Source organism: Paramormyrops kingsleyae, chromosome 20 (assembly GCF_048594095.1).
Source record: "Paramormyrops kingsleyae isolate MSU_618 chromosome 20, PKINGS_0.4, whole genome shotgun sequence".
NCBI classification, from domain to species: domain Eukaryota; kingdom Metazoa; phylum Chordata; class Actinopteri; order Osteoglossiformes; family Mormyridae; genus Paramormyrops; species Paramormyrops kingsleyae.
Genome location: NC_132816.1, coordinates 15870596 through 15893617, shown reverse-complemented (window position 1 = coordinate 15893617; position 23022 = coordinate 15870596). Strand labels below are relative to the sequence as shown.

The following is a 23022-nucleotide window of genomic DNA, read 5'->3' as shown; positions in this document are numbered from 1 at the left end:
TTGAGAAACACAGCCGTAGAGCAAAGTACAGTAAACATCCAGGCTGGTCCGAGAGTGTAACATGCCTCTCCAGACCTCTAGTGCAGAGATGATAACTTTCATATTTGCCCCCATGATGAACCCATAAAGCAGGTCTCTTCAAATCTGGACCTTCCAAATCCATGCCGTGTTTTCAGTTCTCTCATGTACTTAGTTTAATAACTACTGATTCTGATTGGTCAGAGGCTTCACACCTGGCTCACAGGTAAAGGGAGGCTGGAAAAACGGCAGTGCTCGGACCTCGAGGACCGTGATTTGAATAGCCCAGCCATAAAGTAGGACAGAACAGCACTGTTGTCCATGCACAAAGAAGGCTTTCAACAGGGCTCAGACCAACTAGGTCACTACTCTGATTCTGTAGGAGCCTTCCATTGTTCAGCAAACCTAGGGGGCGCTGTGAGGCTCAGTGGGTTAGGCCATTGTGCCTGTGAGCAGAAGGTCATTGGTTCAAACCCCAGGGCTGGAAGAGTGATTTAACCATGAATGAGGCCTATAACCCCAATCGCTTTTCAAAATGAACATTGCTTTGGATAAAAACGTCTGCTAAATGAGTAAATGTAATCCTAGATAGTAAGTAAACCCTTCATCACTGAGTAAATCACAAAAAGAAAATGCTTCTTTGACTTATATTCTATTTTATTAAACGTTATAGCCATTCCTACTGCAATACATGTTGGTTATTCTATCTGCTGGATCCAGGCAGACATTAACAGACTTAGTTTTTCTTAATATGTTTCCTAATATAACCATTCAGGTGGAAGATCCATTAGGTGCAGATGAAAGTTCTGCGATAAAATATTCATTACAAACAGGATACATCCTCAGTATTTTCATTATGTGGAAAGTTAATTAAACAGAGCTGAGCAAAAAAATAATCATAATAAAAATAAAATCTCCACACTTTTCCACATAAGCAGACATCAACAGTAAGTTTCCTGCATGTTCGTGCAGTGATCTTCATAAGACTTGGCGGATTATTCAGATTTAATTGCACTGAGGTACCAGCTTTTAATTCTGCTGTTTTACGCCGAGGAGAAATAAAAAGTTAAAAACATTAATGAGGAGTCAGAAAATGTCTTTGGGGGGTGGGGGGGTGGGAAATAATAACCATTCAGTTTGAAGACATGAAGACGTTTCTGGAGACTGCAAGGAGGATCCCTCCAATCAATAGGCAGGTCACTTTTAAACACTAAGGATAATTAACCACAGATAACCAAGGAGACCCAACTCTCTAATCACCCCACACAAACCGATTATGTATAATCTGTAATGTTCTGGCTCCAAAACCCTCATTTACATAACATCCACATAAGAATTTTAATAATGTTAACCGTGCAAGTTCACAGAGATACCAGGTGATACAAAAATACACGTATTTCAGCTGCCCAGAACGAGGTGTGGGTGCGTAGACCTAAGACTGCCATCGCCTGCTTCCCAGCTCTGAAATACAGCAGCTCGTGGGCTATAACGAGATCCAACTTCAAACGGCGGCCGTGTGTTTAGTTTGTATGTACGGACTGATATATTCATATATTCATGTATATACTCGGGGTAGCGGAACATTAGCCGCAGAGGAATGTAAACGCGACGTAGGGAAGCTGCAATACATTTTGATCGACGTCGAGCAAAAGCGAGTCCAGATTAAATGATGGAAGTTCACTGAGAAGCCTGGAGCAGCGTGCTAACACTGTAGGGCAGGTATCCAGGAAGATCAGGGATGGTCACACAGGTGTGTTACGGCACAGTACCTGCTGGATTGGGCCATTCGCCCTTTTGGACCACATCAAGTCAGACCACTTCACCCAACCTTCTCTATAACAGAGGTGGAATGTTCAGGCCCAGAAAGTAAAACTCCAGACCAAGATATTGTTCCAACCAGCCAGTTGAGGATAAAGAATCACAGTCACAGAGTACTCAACTGGCTGGGTTTAACAAAACCTTGGTCTGGATTTGTACTTCATGGACCTGAACTTTCTGCCTGTGCTCTGTTGGACTTAAGCCATGGAAGTTAAAACACTCCTAAAGTTCTCCAGGTGAAGGACCAACAAAAATGCTTCACAGTGGGGCCGAAAGGGGCCCAGATACACTGGTACAAAGAGGAGGAGAGAGAGAGAGAGAGAACTTCCCTCCATTCTGTGGCCCGAGAAATCAAGGGGCCCCCTTCTGCCATGGGGGTGTAGACCTGTTTACTAACCACGTAGCAGAGAAAAGCAGGGTCAGATGGTTACTGGAGCAATCAGAGGTGAAGGGCCCAACGGATTTGAACCAGCGACCTTCTGATCAAAGGCAGCGGGTCCCAACCTACTGAGTCACACACCACTAGCTACCACAGCATTATTGATTCTAAAGAGAGAACCGGGTTTCATGTGAAAACGGGCTGTGATTTGCATCGTCTTCAATCGTGCGCAGATCAGCAAAGGTAATCATACGGTAATTCGACGGACCACACAAGCTGGTGAGACATCACCGACTGGGCGGTGCCAACTTGGGATGCCTTTGGCCGTCCAAAACACTGTCCCCCCCCCCCGAGCACTAACAAGCTAATGAACGAGGACGGCTGGGAGACTGACAAGGACGCAGAACGCACCGGAAAACAGACCCCCCCCCTTAGCGCTCAGCCGCTATGTGGATCGCACAGGTTACGGGGTGGGGGGTGGGGCGGAGCGGCACGGCGCGGTGGCTCAATCTATGCACATGAATCATCCAGATATTTCCCCGCCGTGAGCCGGTCGCATGCGATTGCGGGGTTTCTGGCTCGCTGCTAAAACTGGGACAGAAAAGGAAACTTCCAGAACATCATAAGGGAGCTGAGGAATGATGGATGTATGCAATGTGTAGGCAGCACACAGGTTCAGACACTGAAGGATTATACCAATTACCCCAGAGTCGTGGGGGGGGGATGCTGGGAGAAGCGGACCAGAACTGATCCATTGATTGGTCATTAAGCATCACTTAAGGCTTTGGCCTTAATGCCTTAATGGGCAAATTAGAAATCAAATGTTTTGTTGCTAAGACGGAGCTCGACTTTCCCCAGTAACTGGAAGCGCACAGCCCCCGCTCCCCTCCCGAGCCGTCCCCCGAAACGCTCCGGGTCCATATACAGGCGTGCGGCGCCTTTCCCCGCCTGCCTGTGAAAGGACGGATCGGCGTAGCGGAAACTGATAATGTGTAGCGCAGCTGGAGGGATGAATCAATGTGCGGCTGCGCAGTCCTACAAGCACAAGGGTTTGGCGGAAAGGGGGCGTGGCGAGTCGGCTGCGAGCGAACACAGGATCATGCACATACACAAACAAACATACAATGACATACACGCACTACATGGGCAAACGTATTGGGACACGCCTCAATCGTTGAATTCCGGTGTTTCATTCAGATCCATTGCCACAGGTGTATAAAATCGAGCACCTAAACATGCAGTCGGGTTTACAAATATTTGTGAAAGATTAGGTCATTCTGAAGAGCTCAGTGAATTCAAGCGTAATGCTGTCATAGGATGCAACCTTCACAATAAGTCAGTTGGTGAAATTTCTCCCCCGCTAGATATTCCACGGTCAGCTGTAAGTGGTATTACTGCAAAGTGGAAGTGTTTAGGAACAACAGAAACTCAGCCACGAAGTGACAGACCACGTACAGTAACAGAGCAGGGTCACCGAGAGCTGAGGAGCGTAGTGTGTAAAAGTCACCAGCGCTCTGTTGACTCAATAACTGCAGAGTTCCAAACTTCCTCTGGCATTAACTCCCGCATAGAAATGATGCTCCAGGAGCTACATGGAATGGGCTTCCATGGCCGAGCAGCTGCATGCAAGCCTCACATCACAAAGTCAGTGCCAAGCGTCAGATGCAGTGGTGTAAAGCACGCCGCCACTGGACACTGGAGCAGTGGAAATGTGTTCTGTGGAGTGAGGAATCACGCTTCTCTGTCTGACAGTCTGATGGACGAGTCTGGGTTTGGCAGATGCCAGGAGAACGGTACCAGGCTGACGGCATTGTGCCAACTGTAAAGTTTGGTGGAGGAGGGATAATGGTATGGGGTTGTTTTTCAGGGCTTGGGCTGGGCCCTTAGTTCCAGTGAAGGGAGCTCTTAGTGCTTCAGCATACCAAGACATTTTGGACAATTCTATGCTTCAAGCTTTGTGGGAACAGTTTGGGGAAGGTCCTTTTCTATTCCAGCATGACTGTGCTCCAATGCACATAACAAGGTCCATAAAGACATGGTTGGGTGAGTTTGGTGTGGAAGAACTTGACTGGCCCACATAGAGCAATGACCTCAACCCCATCAGACACCTTTGGGATGAACTAAAACAGAGATTGTGAGCCAGGCCTTCACATCCAACATCAGTGCCTGACCTCACAAATGTTATTCCGGATCAATGGGCAAAAATTCCCACAGACACACTCCAGAACCTTGTGGAAAGCCTCCCCAGAAGAGAGGTGGCTGTAGGTATAATGGCCAGGTGTCCCAATACTTTTGTCGATATGGTGTTACGTAAACGCATACGCACACGCTCACTTTATCCCTCACACAGCTCTCCATCCCAGGACCACATACCCGGGTCCTATGAACAGCTTGCTGAGCCCCACCTCTAAAAACACAAAGCACCTGGCCCCCACCCTGCAATTCCCTCGGGGGGGCTCCGCTAACCTCAGGACCGTGCCAGCCCCTTTGACGAAATAGCCAGGCAGCTAGCCATCACTCACCACTGGTCTGTGCACGTCCCAGAAGGCTCTCTCCTGGCTGTCGAGGATTTTGCGCTCAATCTTGTCCCTCTTCTTATCGACTCTGGACGACAGGGAAAGACGAGGACATTCTTAACACGCCTGCCAAGCCGTCGCCACGTTATCAGCAGCTAAAATACTGTTTACAGCTAGTGTACGCTCCGGAAATGGGCAGAGAGTGAGCTGAGAAAGCAGGCGAGGACGCCTAGGCAGTGACATGGTGTGGATTTCATGTGGGGTGATTCCCGGGTGGCCAGTAGGGCGGCTCCACACGCGAACCCCACTCACTTTGCTTGTGCTTCTGCTTGCATGAATATGAACTCCCATTTCCGTGCGAACGCCCTCTGTAGCCTCGCTAAGCTCTCCTGAAGCGAAAACAAAAACATTCACAAAGTTAAGAGTGACACCTCATAATAGCGACAGCCCAGACATGCATGGATGACGTGAAGGAACCGTGATGCTTATTGCCATAGAGAAACCATTAAGGTACAAAGTATATATGTATGTGTCCATCGGTGACGTGTCAGAAGGAGATACAGCTAACAGAGGGGGGGCGGGGTAGCGTCGAGAGGGGAGCTTACAGCCTCGTAGTCTGCAAGCTCCAGCCTGGCTTTGTTCTGCATTGTCCTCTTGCAGAGGTAAACCGCTGAGGGAGGGAGAGAAAAGAGGTACGGGGTGAGAGGAGGGGTGCGTGGCTGGCAGGGAGGCCGGGTGGGGGCACTCGGCACACCAGCAAGGCTGCGGGGCATTCCTCCCGAAGTGGCTCACTTTGGCACAGCGCCCCCTCCTGTCTGGGAGGTAAGCGGCTCTCCCAGTGAAAGGGCTTACGATTCACAAGGAACAGCAGAGGGGTGACCGTAAAAGGCGCTACAAATATGCTGCTGCATGATTAAAAGTGACCACAGCAGCCTGAAGGATGGATTTTTTAAAATTAAATATATTAATTTATACATGGATGTAAAAGTGAAATACGTTGAAGTGACAATATTCTGTTGTTTTTACAGAATTGGGGGCATTCTGTCCTCCAGAATTACTGTTCATGCTGTACAATACTGACGATGCTAGATGTTCTTTGAAATACTTTGTTTCCCGGCTAATTCTTTGGTTAGTGAATTAGGCGCCTGTACTGGGTTGGGTCGTCCACGGAAGGTGAGTAGGAACGGCTTTAAAAGCAGGGTGAGGACGAGTGAGTCAGCATCGGGGGATTATCGGATCCCACCGCCGAGTCCGGCCCCACCGATCGATCCGTCTGATCCCCCCCCCCACTCCCCGGGGCTTACGAGAACCGTCTCTTGAAAGAGAAACATCATCCAGTCGACGGGGCTCCGCCTACTGGTGGCGGAGGGTAGCACCAGCGAGGCCGGGAGCGGCAGTGCCCAAAATAGCCTGAAGGGCACTGTGACTGGCTGGCTGGTAATGAGCCTTGGCGGAGAAGGAAGGGGGAAAAATGGGCATCGTCTTCGGAGGCTGGGTTTGAGAGACGATGAAAGGAGCACTGGGTGACGGTGGGAGGGTAAAAACGGAAAGTTGCGTAACTCGCCGAGTCGGGTGAACGGCTCTTGACAGGGCAGCCTTTGGCAGCCCACTCAGAACAAACGGGGCCGTCGCCGCCTGCCGTCGGGGTAGAGCCGCCCTGTAACGGGATCTGTCGTCCGTACCGCACGGCGCCGCGCCGAAGGGACACGGGGGATATGAAGAGCTGCGGGCACAGCGTATGAGGCAGGGGAACACCCAGCACGGAATGCCAGTCCATCACAGTGCACGCACGCACACACGCAATAAAGCGCACCATCAGACTGATGGGCGCCTTTATGGCCAGTTTAGAGCTACTGGGACGTACCAGTAGGAAACCAGCAAAGACATGGGTAGAGGATCAAACAGCACACACACTAAGCTGGGGCAGGGTTTAAACCCCTCCCAACCCCCCCCCCCCCCCTACGGACGTGACTTGGCTCCAACACTTGGGTTTACTGACGGGGCATAAGAAACGCAGGTCCTCTGTAGAGGCGACTCCTGGTCCCTAGGGGGCGCCGACCGGCCAGTTTGCCAGCCGCAGCGCGGAGCTGAGCAGGCAAACTCAGGCATTGCTGCAGATTGCATCAAGCCGTCCTCTAATGTAAAAGGCCAGTTATTGTTCAGGGCTTGAAAGAGTTTTTTTTTCTCTCTCGCTGGCTGCTTTGATGTATAGGTCTAGCTGAAATGGTGCCCCCAATGGCCACCGTGGGGAGACACTCTCAAGATATAATCAGGCAGTTACACTGCATGAAAAGCCCTGTTCTGCTGAATATTACCAGCTCTACACGATACAGATACATGATTCAATACATTTCAGGCTGATGCAAAATGCATTAACATGCCTGACTGCATGTTCTTTCGCCTTTCTGAATGCATTCATTAAAGACCCCAAAGGCTGACAAGTGATTGGTCCAGGGAAAAAGCACATGGCCAATGGGTGAACGGCACAGACCTGGCACCACTGATGTGAGGGGGGGGGGATCATTGAGGCCCTACAGTCTAAAGTGACTACGCCCTACTCTAAAGTGAGTAGTGATGTTGGGGAGAGCAGGACCAAGAGAGGCAATATAATAAAAGGGCGACATCTTCCATTTCCGTATCGATTCACTGGAAAGAGCAGCACGGTGAGCAAATCCAGCGGGAAGGAGAGACACTCAGTGTTAGCGGGTAGCATAGGGAGGCTTGGCAGCTGCGACTCCTTATACGTACACAGGTAGGTGAGGAGCAACAGCAGCATCAGAGCGCCCCGCCCCCCCACAGCGGGCTGACGGTAACCGTCGGCGACAAACCGCGCCTTTACCACAGAAGTGATTAACGGCTCGGCGTAATGTGCCAAACAGCCGCTGAATTCCACTAAATCTAAATAGCACCTGTAGCAAAGGCTGTTTTTTCGCTGGGGGCGGGGTTAGTAATCTTTATCCAATCCGCATGTGGTAGCAGGGTCTGCCTCGCGATCGTTTGCTGAGGGGGGCGGGAACCACGGGCTGTCCCAATAGCCTTCCCTTAAGCTCAAATTGTCCCGCAGAGCAGAATGACTGCGTGCTGTAGGTGCCGCTCTCAGGCCTCGTCCCTCGTGCCCGATTGCGTTTACGTAAAAGCCACCGGCATGGGGACTCAAAGGAGGAGATCCAGAGCTGCTAAAACAAACCCCTCGTCTCTTAAGGTGAAACTCCAGAGCGCCAGAGCGCCCCCGCCAGGCCATAGCCTCTCCCGCGCGGGTCTTACTCACCGTAGTCAGTGTTTTCAGGTTCCCAGCAGTTCGAGGGCCAGAAGTACGGAGTCTGCGAGGGAAACACGGCAAAAAGGGCTCATTACACTCAATGAGCGTTTAGCAGAACCTCACACCCACGTAAGTACAGGCTGAGCACTTTGCCGGCGGTGACAGCCAATCGGATATCTGTACTGACGTTCGGGTGTTTAAAGCTTTGCCAGGTGGGCTGAAGCGTGATGCCGGGCCCCCAGTGGCCGATGGATCAGAAAACGGCCATTCAGAGACGTAATTATATATATTATATATAAATATATAGCTGGAATTTATGAGTAAAATGAAATTACTGAATGTAACCGCTGAGATTGTGCTGAGAATCGGAGCTCGAAATTGGTGTGGTACTCAGGGGCTGCTGTCATCGCGGAGACCAATGTGTGGTGGGGGGCGCGGGGGGGGGGGGGGGGCACAGCCTGCTCCCGAAATCCAGAGGCTGGTTAATGCGCACAGAGGTGGAGTTTAGCCTCAGTATGGAGCTGCTCAGGTCACCCATATAAGGGATGAGGTCACGTTCCTGCTGGGGAGGGGGGGGGCTCTGTTTCACACTAACGCGGTCTGACGTTTTGCACCCTGCTCTGGATGCCCATTAAAAAGAGTGTCAGGCAAAGCGCGCCCAGCTCTCGTCATGCCTGGGGGACCTAGCTACCTGGAGTACCCTGACGGCTCGCCAGCTTAATGACCACCCCCTACATACCCACCAGACCCAGTTTTAAAGCATTTATACAGCTGAACATCATACAGGAGAAATCAGGGCTAATAACTAGTATAAGAGTAAGCTTTACAAAGCAACTGGAGACTAGACCTAACAACCTTCCAGACACATGTCTATATGTTTGACCACAATACAGCCTGCTGTGGATTAAACAAAGTGACAGGGGGCTAGACCCAACAACCTTCTGGACCACATGACTGCATTTAACACAATAATATCTGTTGCTGATTAAACAAAGTGACTGGGGACTAAACCCCACAACCTTCCGGGCCCACATCTACATTTTAAACCATATTGCTAGCTGCTGCCTCCTAAACTGCTTTGTTAAGGCCCAGTAAGTATCCGTGGCGAACAGGCACCAGCGAGTCTCAAACCTCACCTGAAAACGGTAGAAGGTCCCGTCATCCTTCAGCGTGAGCACGTGGTCCGATATGGGGAAGAAGTAGCCGTGGGCCGCCATCAGAGTGCCGAGATGCAGCGCCTCCACTGGAGAAACAGAGACAGTGCCGCCCTCCCCCATGTTATCCTGCTTGTCCTTCCATGGGGGGCCGGGTTGTACATTAATAAACCAGCCGGCATAAATATTTCAGAGGGTTGACTTAACGATGTCAGGGTAACGATGTCAGTCCCATTAGCTAGCTACACATAGGGGAAACGAAAACACGGACGATTAAAACAAGATGTGGAAAGAAACAAAATGGAAGCTTGTTGTGTTTTTGTTAATTTCATTTTAATCAGAGCATGTAAATGACTGCAGGGGAAAAACCTGCCGTCACAGATACAGACTGTCAAGACACACGCAGACATCCTCTGCAAGACCATAACACTATAATACTTTATATTCCTTTAATCCAACTGGATGTTACCAGAACAAGACTCGCTACCATCAAAGGTACAACTGCATAACTACACTTGGGATTTGAAGCAATTTAGATTTCATATCCATGTTCTTGACAGTGACGCTAATTTTTGCCCTTAACATATAACACTCATACTTTACTTACACTTTGCAGTCTTTACTTACACTATAAACTCTTTAAATTACTTACACTTTGCAGTCCTCACTTGCACTTCAGACAGTTACCACCCATCTACCCTGGACTGCACAGGTTTGGCCCCAACTTAATATAATCCTGACGGGTTTGGCACAGTATTATGTCTCCCCCCGCCCGCTGATAAATTTGGTATGGCCCTAACTGCCTGTTCAGCACCTCCTGTGAAGAGTTGGTTCAGCCCAAAAGACTGCGAGATGGTGGACGATCTCTGGAGCCCTCCCGCTCTGCCGCGAATCTGAGAGACTGCAACTTAAATCCGACAAATTTGATCTCTTTCCTTCAGATAAGTAAGCGGCAGGGGGGGTGCCGAGGCCCAGACAGGATGGCCAGGATCTGGGAAGCACCGAGGATGGTAATAGAATGTGGAAACAGGAGCTTGGTTTCTTAATCACCTCGCTGCAGCCTCCCCTCTGCTCTGCCATTCAAGCGTATGGCCTTTTCCCCCAATCCTGGGGGGGGGGGGGGGGGGAGAATCTCTTCTCCACAGCATTTTGTGATTTTGACAAGGGGGTTTTGCTTAAAATACCCAAAGGACTGGAAGGAATATTCATTAGGAGTATTCGTTTATACAGATTTTTCTTTGTATATGTTTCATACTTCACACAATCTGAGCTGACTTCCCGGCAAATTCTTGCCAGCGACTCCACCGCTTTTCTCGTTCGAGAAAGTTCTGAAACACAAACTAAACATACGGTACGTTACATAACTGTGATTATTTATACGCCGAACTGCACTGCTTTCTGCCTGCCTTACAGAAGCAAGAGCATTACTCTGCAGCTTTTATTTAGAGAAAGCTAAATTAAAAGTTACTTAATCACCATTCAGGTCTAAATACTGATTTTAATTTTATTAGTTAAAATAATGACATTGTTATATGAATGATTTGAGAAATCACAGCCTCTGGTGATACGTTCTGAAACCATGAGCTGAATCTGGGAAACAGACAGTGAACCAGATCAGGACTGAGCTCGCTGGGACTTGACGAAATACCGCTGATGTCAGGCGGCATGAATTATTTAACGGCTCTTCCCATACTCCCGCATGTGCCCAGCAACATAATCACGCCGTCGGCCACGTTCCCGGCCGCAGATCGGACTGGGCGCTTTGGACAGGAGCCGCGCGAGTCGCTATCGCCGGAGAGGGAGATGCCTCATTAGCGTGGCGACGGGGGAACACCAAGGTAAGCACATGCGGTGTGACACCTGCTGCTCGCAACAGCCAATCGGGAAGGTCGCCAGGAGAACAGGGGTCCCCTGGGAAGCAAGGGTGAGACCACAGCCTGGAGACAGGAGACACAGGACAGCAGGCAGGGAGCAGGGTGTGGGGGGGGGGCGGGAGGAGGGGGAGAGCACGGGGGGGCAAAGGGAGACGGGGAGGGCATACCAACATGGGGCAGAGAGGGACGGGGGGGATATAGATAGGGGGCAGAGAGAGACGGGGGGGATATAGACAGGGGGCAGAGAGAGATGGGGGGGGCAGAGAGAGATGGAGGAATATAGAAAGGAGGCAGAGAGACGGGGGCATATAGACAGGGGGCAGAGAGAGACGGGGGCATATAGACAGGGGGCAGAGAGAGACGGGGGCATATAGACAGGGGGCAGAGAGAGACGGGGGCATATAGACAGGGGGCATGAAAAAGTGTCACACGATGAACAAAGACAAACAAACTGTGTGTGTGTGAGAGTGAGACCGCACCAAGGGCAGCAGCGGACATCGTCAGCCAGCGCAATCAAGCACACCATGGGCATCCTTATTACCGCCGTGGCATCTGGAGGGCGCCATCACACTCCGCTCCCCCGGCGGACTCGGCATGCCAGGTGGGGGCGTGAAGCCAAGACCTCATCCTAAACCCATTAAAGACCGGCCTCCCTCCGACACCCAGCTGCCCCAGCCAATCCCGCAACCCCCTGCAGGCGACGCCTTTAATCCGCCCCGCTTATGGATTCACCGAGACGCTTATGGGCTTCGCTGGAGCGGGCCAGGTGGAGCACCTTGCCGGAGGTAGCAGGAGCCAGACCGCTGGCCAAGTGCAGCACGTCACGGGGAGATGCGACAGTCACATTCACTCTCATCAAGTCATCATGAGTCTCCACAGCGCCTCTGCAGGTCATGCAGTGTACTGTCACGTAATTATCAAGACTGCATTTATATCTGTTTTGGGTGGAATGCACTTTTAATCGTGTGTCTATCTTATGGGTGGAGTGGTGGTTCTGAGGCTGAGGAGGTTGTTGGTTCAAATCCTATGAATGCCAGAAGTGATTCTACCCCATTGGGCCCTTGAGCGAGGCCCTTAACCTGCAATTGCGTCATCCTGGGTTTGATGTTAATCTACATCCAGCCCTATAAGGTGGTCCTCCAATTTACAGGGAATAACTTGGGGGTTGGTGGCAGGATTGGCACTTCAGTCACTGGAAAAAAAACTCACACTGGTCCATTTGGACTAGTGAGGTGCTGAGGTATCACCTTCCACACGGATGCACTCAGGTTCTCATCCCTGAGGTGATTTGTGGTCTGGTGGGTGCAGCAACGCACTTACCTGTACCGTATTAATGTATATGGGGGGGAGGGACAGGAAACACAGGATGACCGGGGGAGGGGTGTTCCGAGAGCCCGGAGCTGGCTGCCAACCAAAACACCCGCCCGAACGCATTATCCAAAGTCTGGACCAGCCGGCAAACACCGTGACAGCTGACCAGGCGGAAGAGGGACACCGGCACTGCAATTCATTACCTCTCCTGGGGAGTCGTGTCTCCCAAATCCACTGGGTCTGCCCCCTATTAATTCCAGGCATTCCCGCACCATCGTGACCGAACCGGAGACCGCGCTCCATTCAGCGAGGAAGAGCAGATGAAAATACCTGTCATGGTGTGTCACTTCCACAGTTTTTTTTTTTTTTTATTGTTTAAAAAAGTTCAACAGACATATGAAGCACTGCAAAAAATACCCTGACAAAAAAAAAATCTAAAATATCACCTCAATAAAAACAGCAGCAGGCATGAAAGGCTGTGTCTCTGGAGGCAGGAGAGAATGTGCGTGTCAGATAAATGTGTTGGCCGTAACTGCAGCCAGCGGGTGAGATTATATTCCACTTTAGGATGGAGAAACGTGCCGTTGTGCTGAGGATCGTTTGTATATCCTACGGAGGTTTGAAGGCTCTGATCTCACTGCAGATCTTCTTTAGGCAAGATATAAGCACAATTAGCTGAATTACATAATATAGGAGATGTAGTATCTGGAAACTAAAAAATAAACATAACCTCACTGGAATGTCTCATCCCTGCACACTCTGCCTTACATTTTAAAGTATTTTTTTCTCATTTATGAAATATGTCATCGCCGGGCCTTTTCCCTTTCGCGAGCTTCCCGTCGGGGACGACACTGAGTCATTATGCCGGCATGTGACTAATCGGGCGACGGGACAGCAATCCGCCTGCGCGCGCCTTAGGGCAGAGGGCCAGTCCCCTGACCTCGTCGAACCAGAGCCATTGCTCACAAACACCTACTGGCCCCCCCCTTATTTTTTACATGAGGGTGGGGCTTTAGGGACCCCAAAATAAACACTATCATTCCAGCTTCCTCCTTGCCAGGTTGACATGGTACAGAAGAGGTCAAGGTGTGACCTGGTCATAGGTCATTCCTGTCCCACTCGCTGAAGCAGGGCCTGATATCCCTGAGGCCCCCGATATGCCAACGGCCCCCCAGGCAGCGCACAAAGGGGGGGGGGGGGGAGAGAGAGACTCTGGCTCCCTCACTGCACTGCTCCACCCCTGATTCCCTCCAGAGTAGCCACAGGACCTCAGGGGCCTGTCTCATGCAATGCTCTCAGAATGGAGAGCATCACCCCCCCCCCCCCCCATAAAAGGCCGGCAGGGAGCTCGGCGACAGCACCTGGTACAGAGGGAGGACCAGGGACAGGTCACTTAACAACGGCCATAACACAGCGACTGCCACCTCTGCTCAGTCAGTCAATCGCGACACCACAGTAACCAAAGTCCTGTAACGTAGAACCAGAAAAACTAGATCTGCTGGGCCTGCATGAAGATCTTCCTCAGCACCGGTGGCTGTACGCAGCATACAGCGAGCTCACAAACGTTACTAGTGCAGGTCTCCAGGATGACTAATCTTACTAGTGTCTCATCACACTGCAGTAACCAAAGTCACAGCTCCGTAACACAGAGCCAGAAAAACTAGATCTGTTGGACCTGCATGAAGATTCTCTCCGACATTGGCGGCCATAGCCCATGTACAGCGAGCTCCCAAATGTTACTAATGCAGGTGTCCAGGATGACTAATCTTACTAGTGTAGCATCTCCAGGATGACTAATCATTAAATTTAGTATCTGAAAAACTGCTGCCCCCAAAACCATGCATCAGAAATGATCAGAGGGTGTCCTACCTTGATCCTCGATGTTCAGGTTCTTGATCATCCACTGCACTATATCTGACCCTGGAAGACAAATATTAAATATTAAAGTAACATATAAACATCTTCCGAAGTGCACGCACACAGACGCAGACACACTCCCGCTCTGCAAATGCTGGAACGTTCATTAAGGGGGCCCGGCCAGAACGCCCTGTCTGCAGATGCAGGGCACGCCTGACACTTTGGGATCAGACACTGTTTTTCACAAGACTGATGTGCCGGGGAAGATGAAGGAGGATAACGGCAGGGTGGTGGGGGGGGGGGGGGGTGACCGCGCGTCAAACCGACCGCGGCGCCGCCTGAATCCACAGCCGCCATTCAGACCAACACTGAGATCAGAGCTCAGCGTGGAAGGCTCACGTTCCAGAACAAATGAATTTAACAGGACAGCATGTCCTGGACCTGGATCAGACGCGGCGGAACACCTTAGCTAATGCTCCAAATAAATACAGTCTTTGAATATCTTTAGGGGGCGCTGTGTGGTTCAGTCAGTTAGGCTTCTATGCCTGTGATTGGAAGGTCGCGGGTTCTGATCCCTTGCTTGGCACAGTAGCAACATCTCTCTTGGGCCCTTCAGCAAGGCCCTAAAGTCCCAAAAATTTCTCCGGGGTGCCAGATAAATGGCTTACCTTGTGCTAAGAAGCCAAACGTCGCTCTCAGCTGTGACTGCACGTGTCTTACAAAGAAGAGCATGATGGGATATTCAGAAACTGACATAATGAAATGTACCTAAACAAATAAAGCTTCACTTTACGTTTGAAAACTGATCATTTCGGGTATGAATTTTTTGTCTTAGTGATCTTTAGTTTCTCCGTTCACCCGAAGGTTACAGTCCGTCAAGAAGCGGAAGACGGCAAATAGGAGGTGCCGTACACAGCCAGAAACGTGCCCCCCCCCCCCAGGCCCACCGCTACCTGCCGCCCGCGCATCACAGTGCCGTCACGCACCGGGCGACACCAGCTGTTTCCGCCGGCTAAATTTATACTCTTAATTATCACTTCTTCTCCTCCCGCTTCGGGGATGGGGCAGGCCGGGGGGGCCGGGGGGGAGGTACAGAGCTGAGGAACTCGTTTCGCCTACAGTCCCTCTTCCTGACAATTTGCCGCCGTCTCGGATAATTTTCCCTAGGAGTAAAGCCGGAACGGCGGGAGGGGCGGCTCCTGGGGTCCTCGCGAGGGTGCCCGCATCCGCCTGTCCAAAAACAGCCGCACCGCTAACGCCGTCAAGCCACGCGGTGCCACTGAACTCCGGTGACCCACTTTCAGAATGACTCAGCGGCCCACAAGACACTTTCCAGGTCTGCTGAGTGTTTAAAAAAAAAATAAATTAGGGAAATATAGAAGGAAGCAATAAGCGAAATCCATCTTTCATGAGCACTGATGCGACGCAGGAGGGAGAGCCCACAGCGTCTCTGGGGGGGCACCAGGCAGGCGACACGCTTGATGTGATGCCAGTCCAATAAGCAATAACGCAAAATCTGGGAATCTGATCTGGGAATTCTGTAACTCACCAGGAGAATCGTTTAACAAGTACAGAGGGGGTGAATGAGAAAGGGCATTTAAAACCAGTAGCTTAATACAATACCGTGCAAAAGCATTAGGGAGTCAAAGGAAATGCTTAAAGCTATTTATATGGGCAGTGAGTGTATATCTGCTCAGAACAAAAACGCAATTTAACATTAGGACATACGCAAATTAACAGTAATACAATAAAAACCAACAAGAATTTCTTCTATTCTCCAAAAAAAGTTGCTGATATCTCACTGGACGGCTAGATGAACCCCTTCAGTTCCCAAACCTCTCCTCAGGGGCACCTCAGCCATTCCATGTATTTGTTAAATGTCACCAAAAGCTCTCCTAATTAATTAGCTTGAAAAAGTCAATAAGGCATTGATTAGCTATATAAGGTGCTCTATATGAAATTGTGTATTGGATGGTGGTTGCAAATACTGGGATCACTCTAGGAGAGGTTTTGAAATGGCTACGCCGACACGCTTTGACAGACATAATATCATAGTTTTACCCCAACATGAAGATCATTTAAAGAATTTTCTTTTGCCTTGGGCTTTTTGTACAGTGCTGTATATAACTGACTATCGATATTCTATGGTTCAGCTAACATCTAATAGAAACCAGAAACCTTAATGTTGCACTTTCCGTTGATTTCAACTGCAGTCTTATTGGATTCTTGCTTTGTTGGTCGATGTGTGGCTCTTGTTTCAAAACTGCTTACGCTCATTCATTCGAAGCTCAGCCTTGATGCACTTATGCCTAAAAGATTTCTTAACGGCACGTTCGCAACGTGCTGTTTGCCTCGCTTGTACGTCACTCTGGACAACAGAATCTGCAAAATAAAAATAAGTGTAAATGTGTTCACGTTTCACTGAAGCAATCCAGTCACCGCATTAAAGAATACAAGCACAGAGTCGCTTCAGAGGTTCCGAAAGGATAAACGCAAGCAGCATGGTGCCCAGGTACCCTACTTGGGGTGTTAATGAAAAACAGAGCTTTGAAGTAACCGAGATGACACTGGAACACGAACGGCGGCAGCTGCGATTGGGGAAACTGGGGGAAAACCAAAGGCAGACACACAGCTGGAACAGCAGGGGGCGACACTGCCCTCTTCTGAGGTCATTACAGCAAATCACTGTTACACTGGCTAATAGCATCACCCGCAGTGATCCAGGCGGAGTGGCGTCTCACTGGGCAGCACTGCGGCTCAGGGACTCACTGCCACCCTCCTCTATCACAAGCTAAACCAGGGGTATTTAAACTGTGGGGCGAGGAAGAGTTTATATGGGTTTAGTGTGTGTGTGTGTGTGTGTGTGTGGGGGGGGGGGGTCCAGACAAATATATCAGCCTGAGGGGGATCCTGTATAAAAGTCTGAATATCACTGATCTAGAACTCAACAGGAACCCCCCCATCCCACCGAAGGGGTGCAGCTCAGCATCCAAATTTACATGCGACGCTTCGCTTCATTTTTCCAACTTATTCGTTAAATTTATTAAGTTTATTTCATTACCGATGTTTCTTATCGTATCTGTTGTCTTTTTACTTGTTATCCTTTGTTGTATTTATTTCTGTGCTACTGGGCAAAAAAATTCCCCAGACAGGGATCGATAAAGTTCTCCTATCTTATCTTATCAGACTGGAAGTCTCAATCTCGAGAAGAACAGGAGGACTGCTGAGCCTGGCAGCCCCTTACAGCAAACTCCACAGTCAGAAACGCTATGTGGATGTGAGTGTGTGTGTCTCTGGTCCACACGTACCTCATTTTGTGGAAACCAAACGTTCCCACAATGTGATGAAACCCGTTTTTTTTTAACTAAAATTTTCAAAAAATTTGTGATTAAAAAAAACTGTTGTATTTTGTTTGCCTGCTTATGGTTAAGGTTAGGGCTGGTAAGGTAGGGGTTAAGGTCGTCATGTTGGGATTAGGGAGTTTCCATAGAAATTAACGGAGAGTCCCCACAAAGACATGAATGCCAACGTGTGTGTGTGTGTGTGTGCGAGCGAGTGAGACCCCCCCTGTCTGGTAGCGCTGCATTCGAACACCGCGCCTCTCTGACCTTCACGGTGCCCTTGGACATAGCCGCCACAGCAGGAGCATCATCACGGAAAGTTCTATGGCTAATTCGTGCGGCGGCTCGCTCGCTCGCTCGCTCGCTCAGCACCCTGGACAGCGCCGCTCTTTAATCTGGCAGGGACCCACATCTCCAATCCAGCTGGCAGCGCCGTCACGCAAACTGGGTCAACTCGAGAGCGGACTGGCACACGCATAACACTGATACCCCATAGTGAGGATTTTCACACCGCATTCACTGCAAAGAAACAGGCGGCGTTAATTGTTACAGCTCTGATTGTTACGTTAAAAATAAATAAATTCAGCTACCAAACCGAAGATGTTTAAGTCAAGCCAGAGAGAAGCACTGCAATAATTCACCGATTACCTTAAGACGAATAGACGTTAACTTTGATATCTTTGGCCAAGGGCTTAATTAAGATGTAAAGTTGCTCAGGATTGGCCGCAGCACAAGGGCTGTCCTCAGTGATGCCTGAGTGAAAATGTGAATATTGTTGGGCATCGCGGTCCTGACATTTCGGGCTGATATCAGTGACTGTGCGTCGGTTGGTTTCCCCAGCGACTGTCGCTCTCCCTCCTACCCCCCCCAAAGTGGGACGATCTGTATCTGGTCTTTCAGCTTCGCTCACCAGCAACTAGCAGAGCCTCCAGCTCTCATCGAGATCTCCGCGGATCAGCTCCATCCGCCCCGAGATATGTGAATTAGCCACAAAGATGGCCGCCTCAGAGGCAGGCGCTGCCCCGCCGGCTTTCGACGCGCTTACGTAACGCGCTTCATTACGCAACCGGTCGAGCAGCGTGAAGCCACACGAGTCACAGGCGCCGGTACGCGGAGAAGGGCCACGCCGGCAGAGCGCTCACCCCGTCACAGATTTTTCCCCGAACCGACATGGCCCCTCGCCACGTGGAGCCGCATCTGGCAATCACTTCATTAAAATGCGACGCACCTGCACGGGTGCTCTGCTCTGCGACGGGGCTCATGCATCAAACGGTTACAAAGATGGACTCGATTATGCAGATTAAACATGATATTTTAAAGAATGACGAGGACCCATTCAGAAAAGATTTCTTTATTTTCTTTTGGATCAAATGCTTAAATATAGGCCCACTTCCAGGAGGAGTAAAACTGCAAATACTCATCCCATTTTTAAAAATAAGTCTTAATTCAATAGTTAAGAGGACTGCTTTATACCGCAGCATACTGGGATCTACAGTGGCCTTTATGCGAAAGGAGAGGGAACTCCATGTGTACAAGCCGGGACTCCCTGAGCCCGTCTGCACACTGAAGGGTTGTTTTCAGTTCTAATCTCAGGTTTGCTTGGGCCATGAACAGACAGGCTACTGGAAAGTGAGACGGCTAGATGGGATCAAGGTCAGTGTGGACCCACTAGGTTGGTAAGGAGATTTATATGTGTCAGGCGTCTTTAAGGGGAGGAGGGAGAAGACAGACAGCAGTGGGTGATGCCTTCTGCAGAACTAATTAAGCACCTTACGCATTAGGCCTCTTCACCAGTGCCTCCAAGGTACCAAGACTCCGTGACCGAATATTGGAAAAATACATTTTTTTTGGTACAGTCCAAAAAAAAGAAAAAACAATGGAAGAAGAATGGGTGATACCACTGTGGAGGGGGACGTCATTCTCACAAATACGGAATTCCTGTTCTTTAGGCTGAACTGTCTCCTTTCTGGTTAAGGGAACCAAACACTGAGTAATGAGGAACATGTCCATCCAGTCCCCATCCTCTTTCGTCACTTCCACTTCCCCCTCTCTTCATTCCCTCCTAGCAGTTTCCGTCTTCCTTCATCACTCCCGCTTCCTCCTCTCCTCGTTCCCTCCATTTCTCTGTGGTCCTCCCCGACAATGCGGTCCCAGTATTTAGGGTTTTCTTCATTTTGGTGTGCGCTGGAGGACGGGAGGATACTGCTTCTCTCATCCTTCATGGATCATCTGATAAAGCAGGTGGTGATTTGAGCCCGTGCTCTTTTAAATGCCGGAATTGTATACAATCAGAAAAACTAAATCTGAGTCAATTTCTATGCTCTTTTGTGACACATCACACATTAAAAACATGAAATAACTGGGGGCCAGTAGGGGGTGTGTTATGGCATGAACTCGCGTAAAGCTAGGAGGCGCGCTCCGCTTTTCACTAGACCAGTTCTGCATGTAATAGGGCACATGTCCCTTTAAGAAACCCTCAGCTTTAAGGAGAAGGGGTTTAAACAGAAAAATGGAAGAAGAGGGTAGAAAAATTGAGCGGCTCTATAGTTTGGAGTTATAGTTATAGTTTCCATGTCTCTTCTATCTCAGCTTCAGAGTCCTGTGTTTGGATTCCGTTCCATCATTGAGACCATCATCATCATCATCCATTGTCAGCGCACCATTGCCTTTGGGAGTCATAATCACGCCCTCAAACATTCATCCACGTTGGACTCCACTGGGTCAACATGCCATCCATCCAGACCGACTGCAGTATCACGTGATTCTGTTTCCTGTGCTTTGCTTGTGGCTCAGTTCTATACAGAATGATTTACAAGGAGTTTACCATCATGAGTACATACAATCACCCTGTATTTACACCAGTCACGGCCCCCACACGTCACTATAATTGCAAAGTATAATACTCAATGCTTTTCCAAGAATATTCAACGACTAATTACGATGCGCTATCATAAAGAGCAAAGTAGCGACAATACATGCAGTCACATTTTGATAATGTACCTTAATAAATGTTCCGTATAATTAAAATAATAAAAGATTGCATCACAGCTGCAGATAATTTATGCATCACAGTAAATGTTTTTGTTTTTCCCTGTACTTTGTGCTACATATACGGCGCAAATTTTACAAAAATTCGTAGGATTATTGCGAAGGTCAAGAGCAGCAATCAACAGATTAGAAAAAAAAATCCAAATATTAACTCTAAACCTTTAGGCTCTCCCAGTGAGTCAAGGAACATACCGGAGATATGATCTCAGGTTCACAAAATGCCTTCCAGGGGAAGCAGCGTGTGAGAATGAGAGAGTTCGCACCCTCCCCCCTCCAAACACACAACATCGGTCACAAGAACGCACCTCCGCAGATGAGAGCCCATATGAGCAAAGGTACACCGAACCGAAATGCCAAAAGTGTGTGACCTTCCAGCACCAACTAACCAGAGGACTGAATCGTCAAAAAAAAAAGCATTTCTACCAAGATTTTGAGCTTCCTGTTTATGTTGTCCACTATTTATGTTTCCTAATGAGCCAGATGTTCTCCATCACAGAAAGTATTCAAGGCAACACATGTGATTCATAGTAGGATTTGCAAACCGCTTGGTGATGCCGTCTTCAGGGCATCCAATCAGCTGCTAGCTGAACAGATTCTTACCCTTCATTGGCTGACATCATCTGCAGTCCAGGTCACTGAACTGCAATACTCTGCCCCCCCCTCACAGTGGTATACATGACACAGTAACACGCTCACCTCGAACGTGCTGGAAACATGCAGAAACACAGGGCGGGGGGGAAAGTCCTTAAACGAAGACACACAACCCGCCTACTGACCCATGAAACTCTTGTGCGTCAACACACACAATCAAGCATAAATTACCTCATCGCCCAGTGACTCCTGGAGTCCCCAACAAGTCCCCTACACAGATGTGCCGTGTACCTGCTGTTTTTGTGGGGACCCCGTTGGCCATTTCTTGCCATTATCAACAAATATTTGACATAATATAAATACTACAATTTTTGTATTATGGTCAACCTTTTTGTGGGATTAACTATAACACATCTCCTGGCCACTTCAACAGTAACCAAGCTAATTGTTTGTTCCATGATGTGAGCATGTTTCAGTAGTTATAGTCGCCCGTAGCAGTTCCCGCGGTGACTGCCGTTCCCTTTGTTGCGTACGCTTACCGCCGATGCGTATCGTCAAATTAAACGAGCAACTAGGTCCCTGATACATTCTTCGTACTGAGCAGGGGAAATCTCACGGCCGTCAGACCCCCACAGCTTCAACAAGCACACACCACCCCCCCCACCCCCCACCCCCCAACCAACCAAGGGTCATTCACTTCACTGAACCATTAAACACACCTTACCTGAAAAGACACTTGGGATCTTCGATAAAAAACTTTTTACTGTGCGGATAGGGATGCCATTCCTCTCATCTTGCATTCGTGCGATGATGTTCTCCATCTGGAGAGGGGGGGGGGGGGGGGGAGAAAACCAGCGTTAATTACAGTGTCTGCTTAGTCAGCATGTTTGACCCAACTAAGAGGACTGGAGACCATTAGCTGATTGGTTTATAGGTTTAATAAAGCTAACTATGGTGCAGTGAGGTAACACAGCCGACACTAGCACTCGCCGCTGGGCTTCCAGGCCTCGTCTCTCCCATCGCCGTGGAAACGCTCTGTGGGACAGAGTGGAAGCCGAGGCTGATCTGGACCACCGACATGCATGGAAACTCCTAGAAGCGAGCGGATCGCGAGAAAACACAACCGTCGGCCTCCTGGCACAAAGAAACGGTAAGAAGGAGGGAGGGAGGGAGGGAGGGAGGGGCGAGCGAGAAGAAGAAGAAGAAGAAGAAGAAGAAGCAGAAGCAGCAGCAGCAGCAGCCGCCGCCCGCGCGGGGAGGCTATGAGCCTGCAAAACACTCCTGGGGGGGGCAGTATTTGATCAGGCGAACTGACCCGACCCGACCCGACTCGATCCGCCAGAAGTCCGGAGCCTAAGCTCGGGGGGGGGGGGGGGTGCACAGTAGGTATGATCATCCTGGGAGAAGCTAGAGGGACCAGGAGACAAAAGAAGCCCACTGAAGGCCCCCACCACCCAAACAGTCACTCCCCCCTCCGGCGAGACGCACATTCTGTTATTATTCTAATAAGCAAATCCTGCGGGAAGAAAGAAATAAATGTACCTCCCGCCAGGCCAGACCTATTCCAGTGCAGGGAGTGAGAAGGAGAACCGCCTGATGTTAGTAATTAAAAATGATTATATGCATTAGCATTAATCCTAGGACTGAGTTTATGGTAAACGATTAACTGCTTCTAAGGGGCTTCGAGCAGCGTGAATGCTAGGCTGTCAGCTCAAACCGCTAATAAATTCGTAATGGGGGGGGGGGGGTCACGGCTGTGGGCCCACGCTCGGTGACGCTGTTGTGACATTACCCAGTTGCTGGCTGTCTAACTGGTAGGTTAGGCCACAGCTGAGGATCACTCAGACTCTCTGTCG

General features: G+C 49.6%; 1 protein-coding gene across 1 annotated transcript in view; it reads right to left on the bottom strand.

The window, feature by feature from the left end:
* LOC111853651 (regulator of G-protein signaling 7) overlaps positions 1 to 23022 on the bottom strand; it is a 65029-nt gene that overhangs the window by 13267 nt on the left and 28740 nt on the right. Inside the window, exons 3-9 of the mRNA XM_072703680.1 lie at positions 21891 to 21987; positions 14199 to 14249; positions 9127 to 9233; positions 8000 to 8051; positions 5337 to 5401; positions 5044 to 5120; positions 4738 to 4819 (exon numbers count right to left, since the gene is read on the bottom strand). Coding sequence (XP_072559781.1) covers positions 4738 to 4819; positions 5044 to 5120; positions 5337 to 5401; positions 8000 to 8051; positions 9127 to 9233; positions 14199 to 14249; positions 21891 to 21987 — 531 coding nt within the window. The remainder of the gene's footprint in view (positions 1 to 4737; positions 4820 to 5043; positions 5121 to 5336; positions 5402 to 7999; positions 8052 to 9126; positions 9234 to 14198; positions 14250 to 21890; positions 21988 to 23022) is intronic.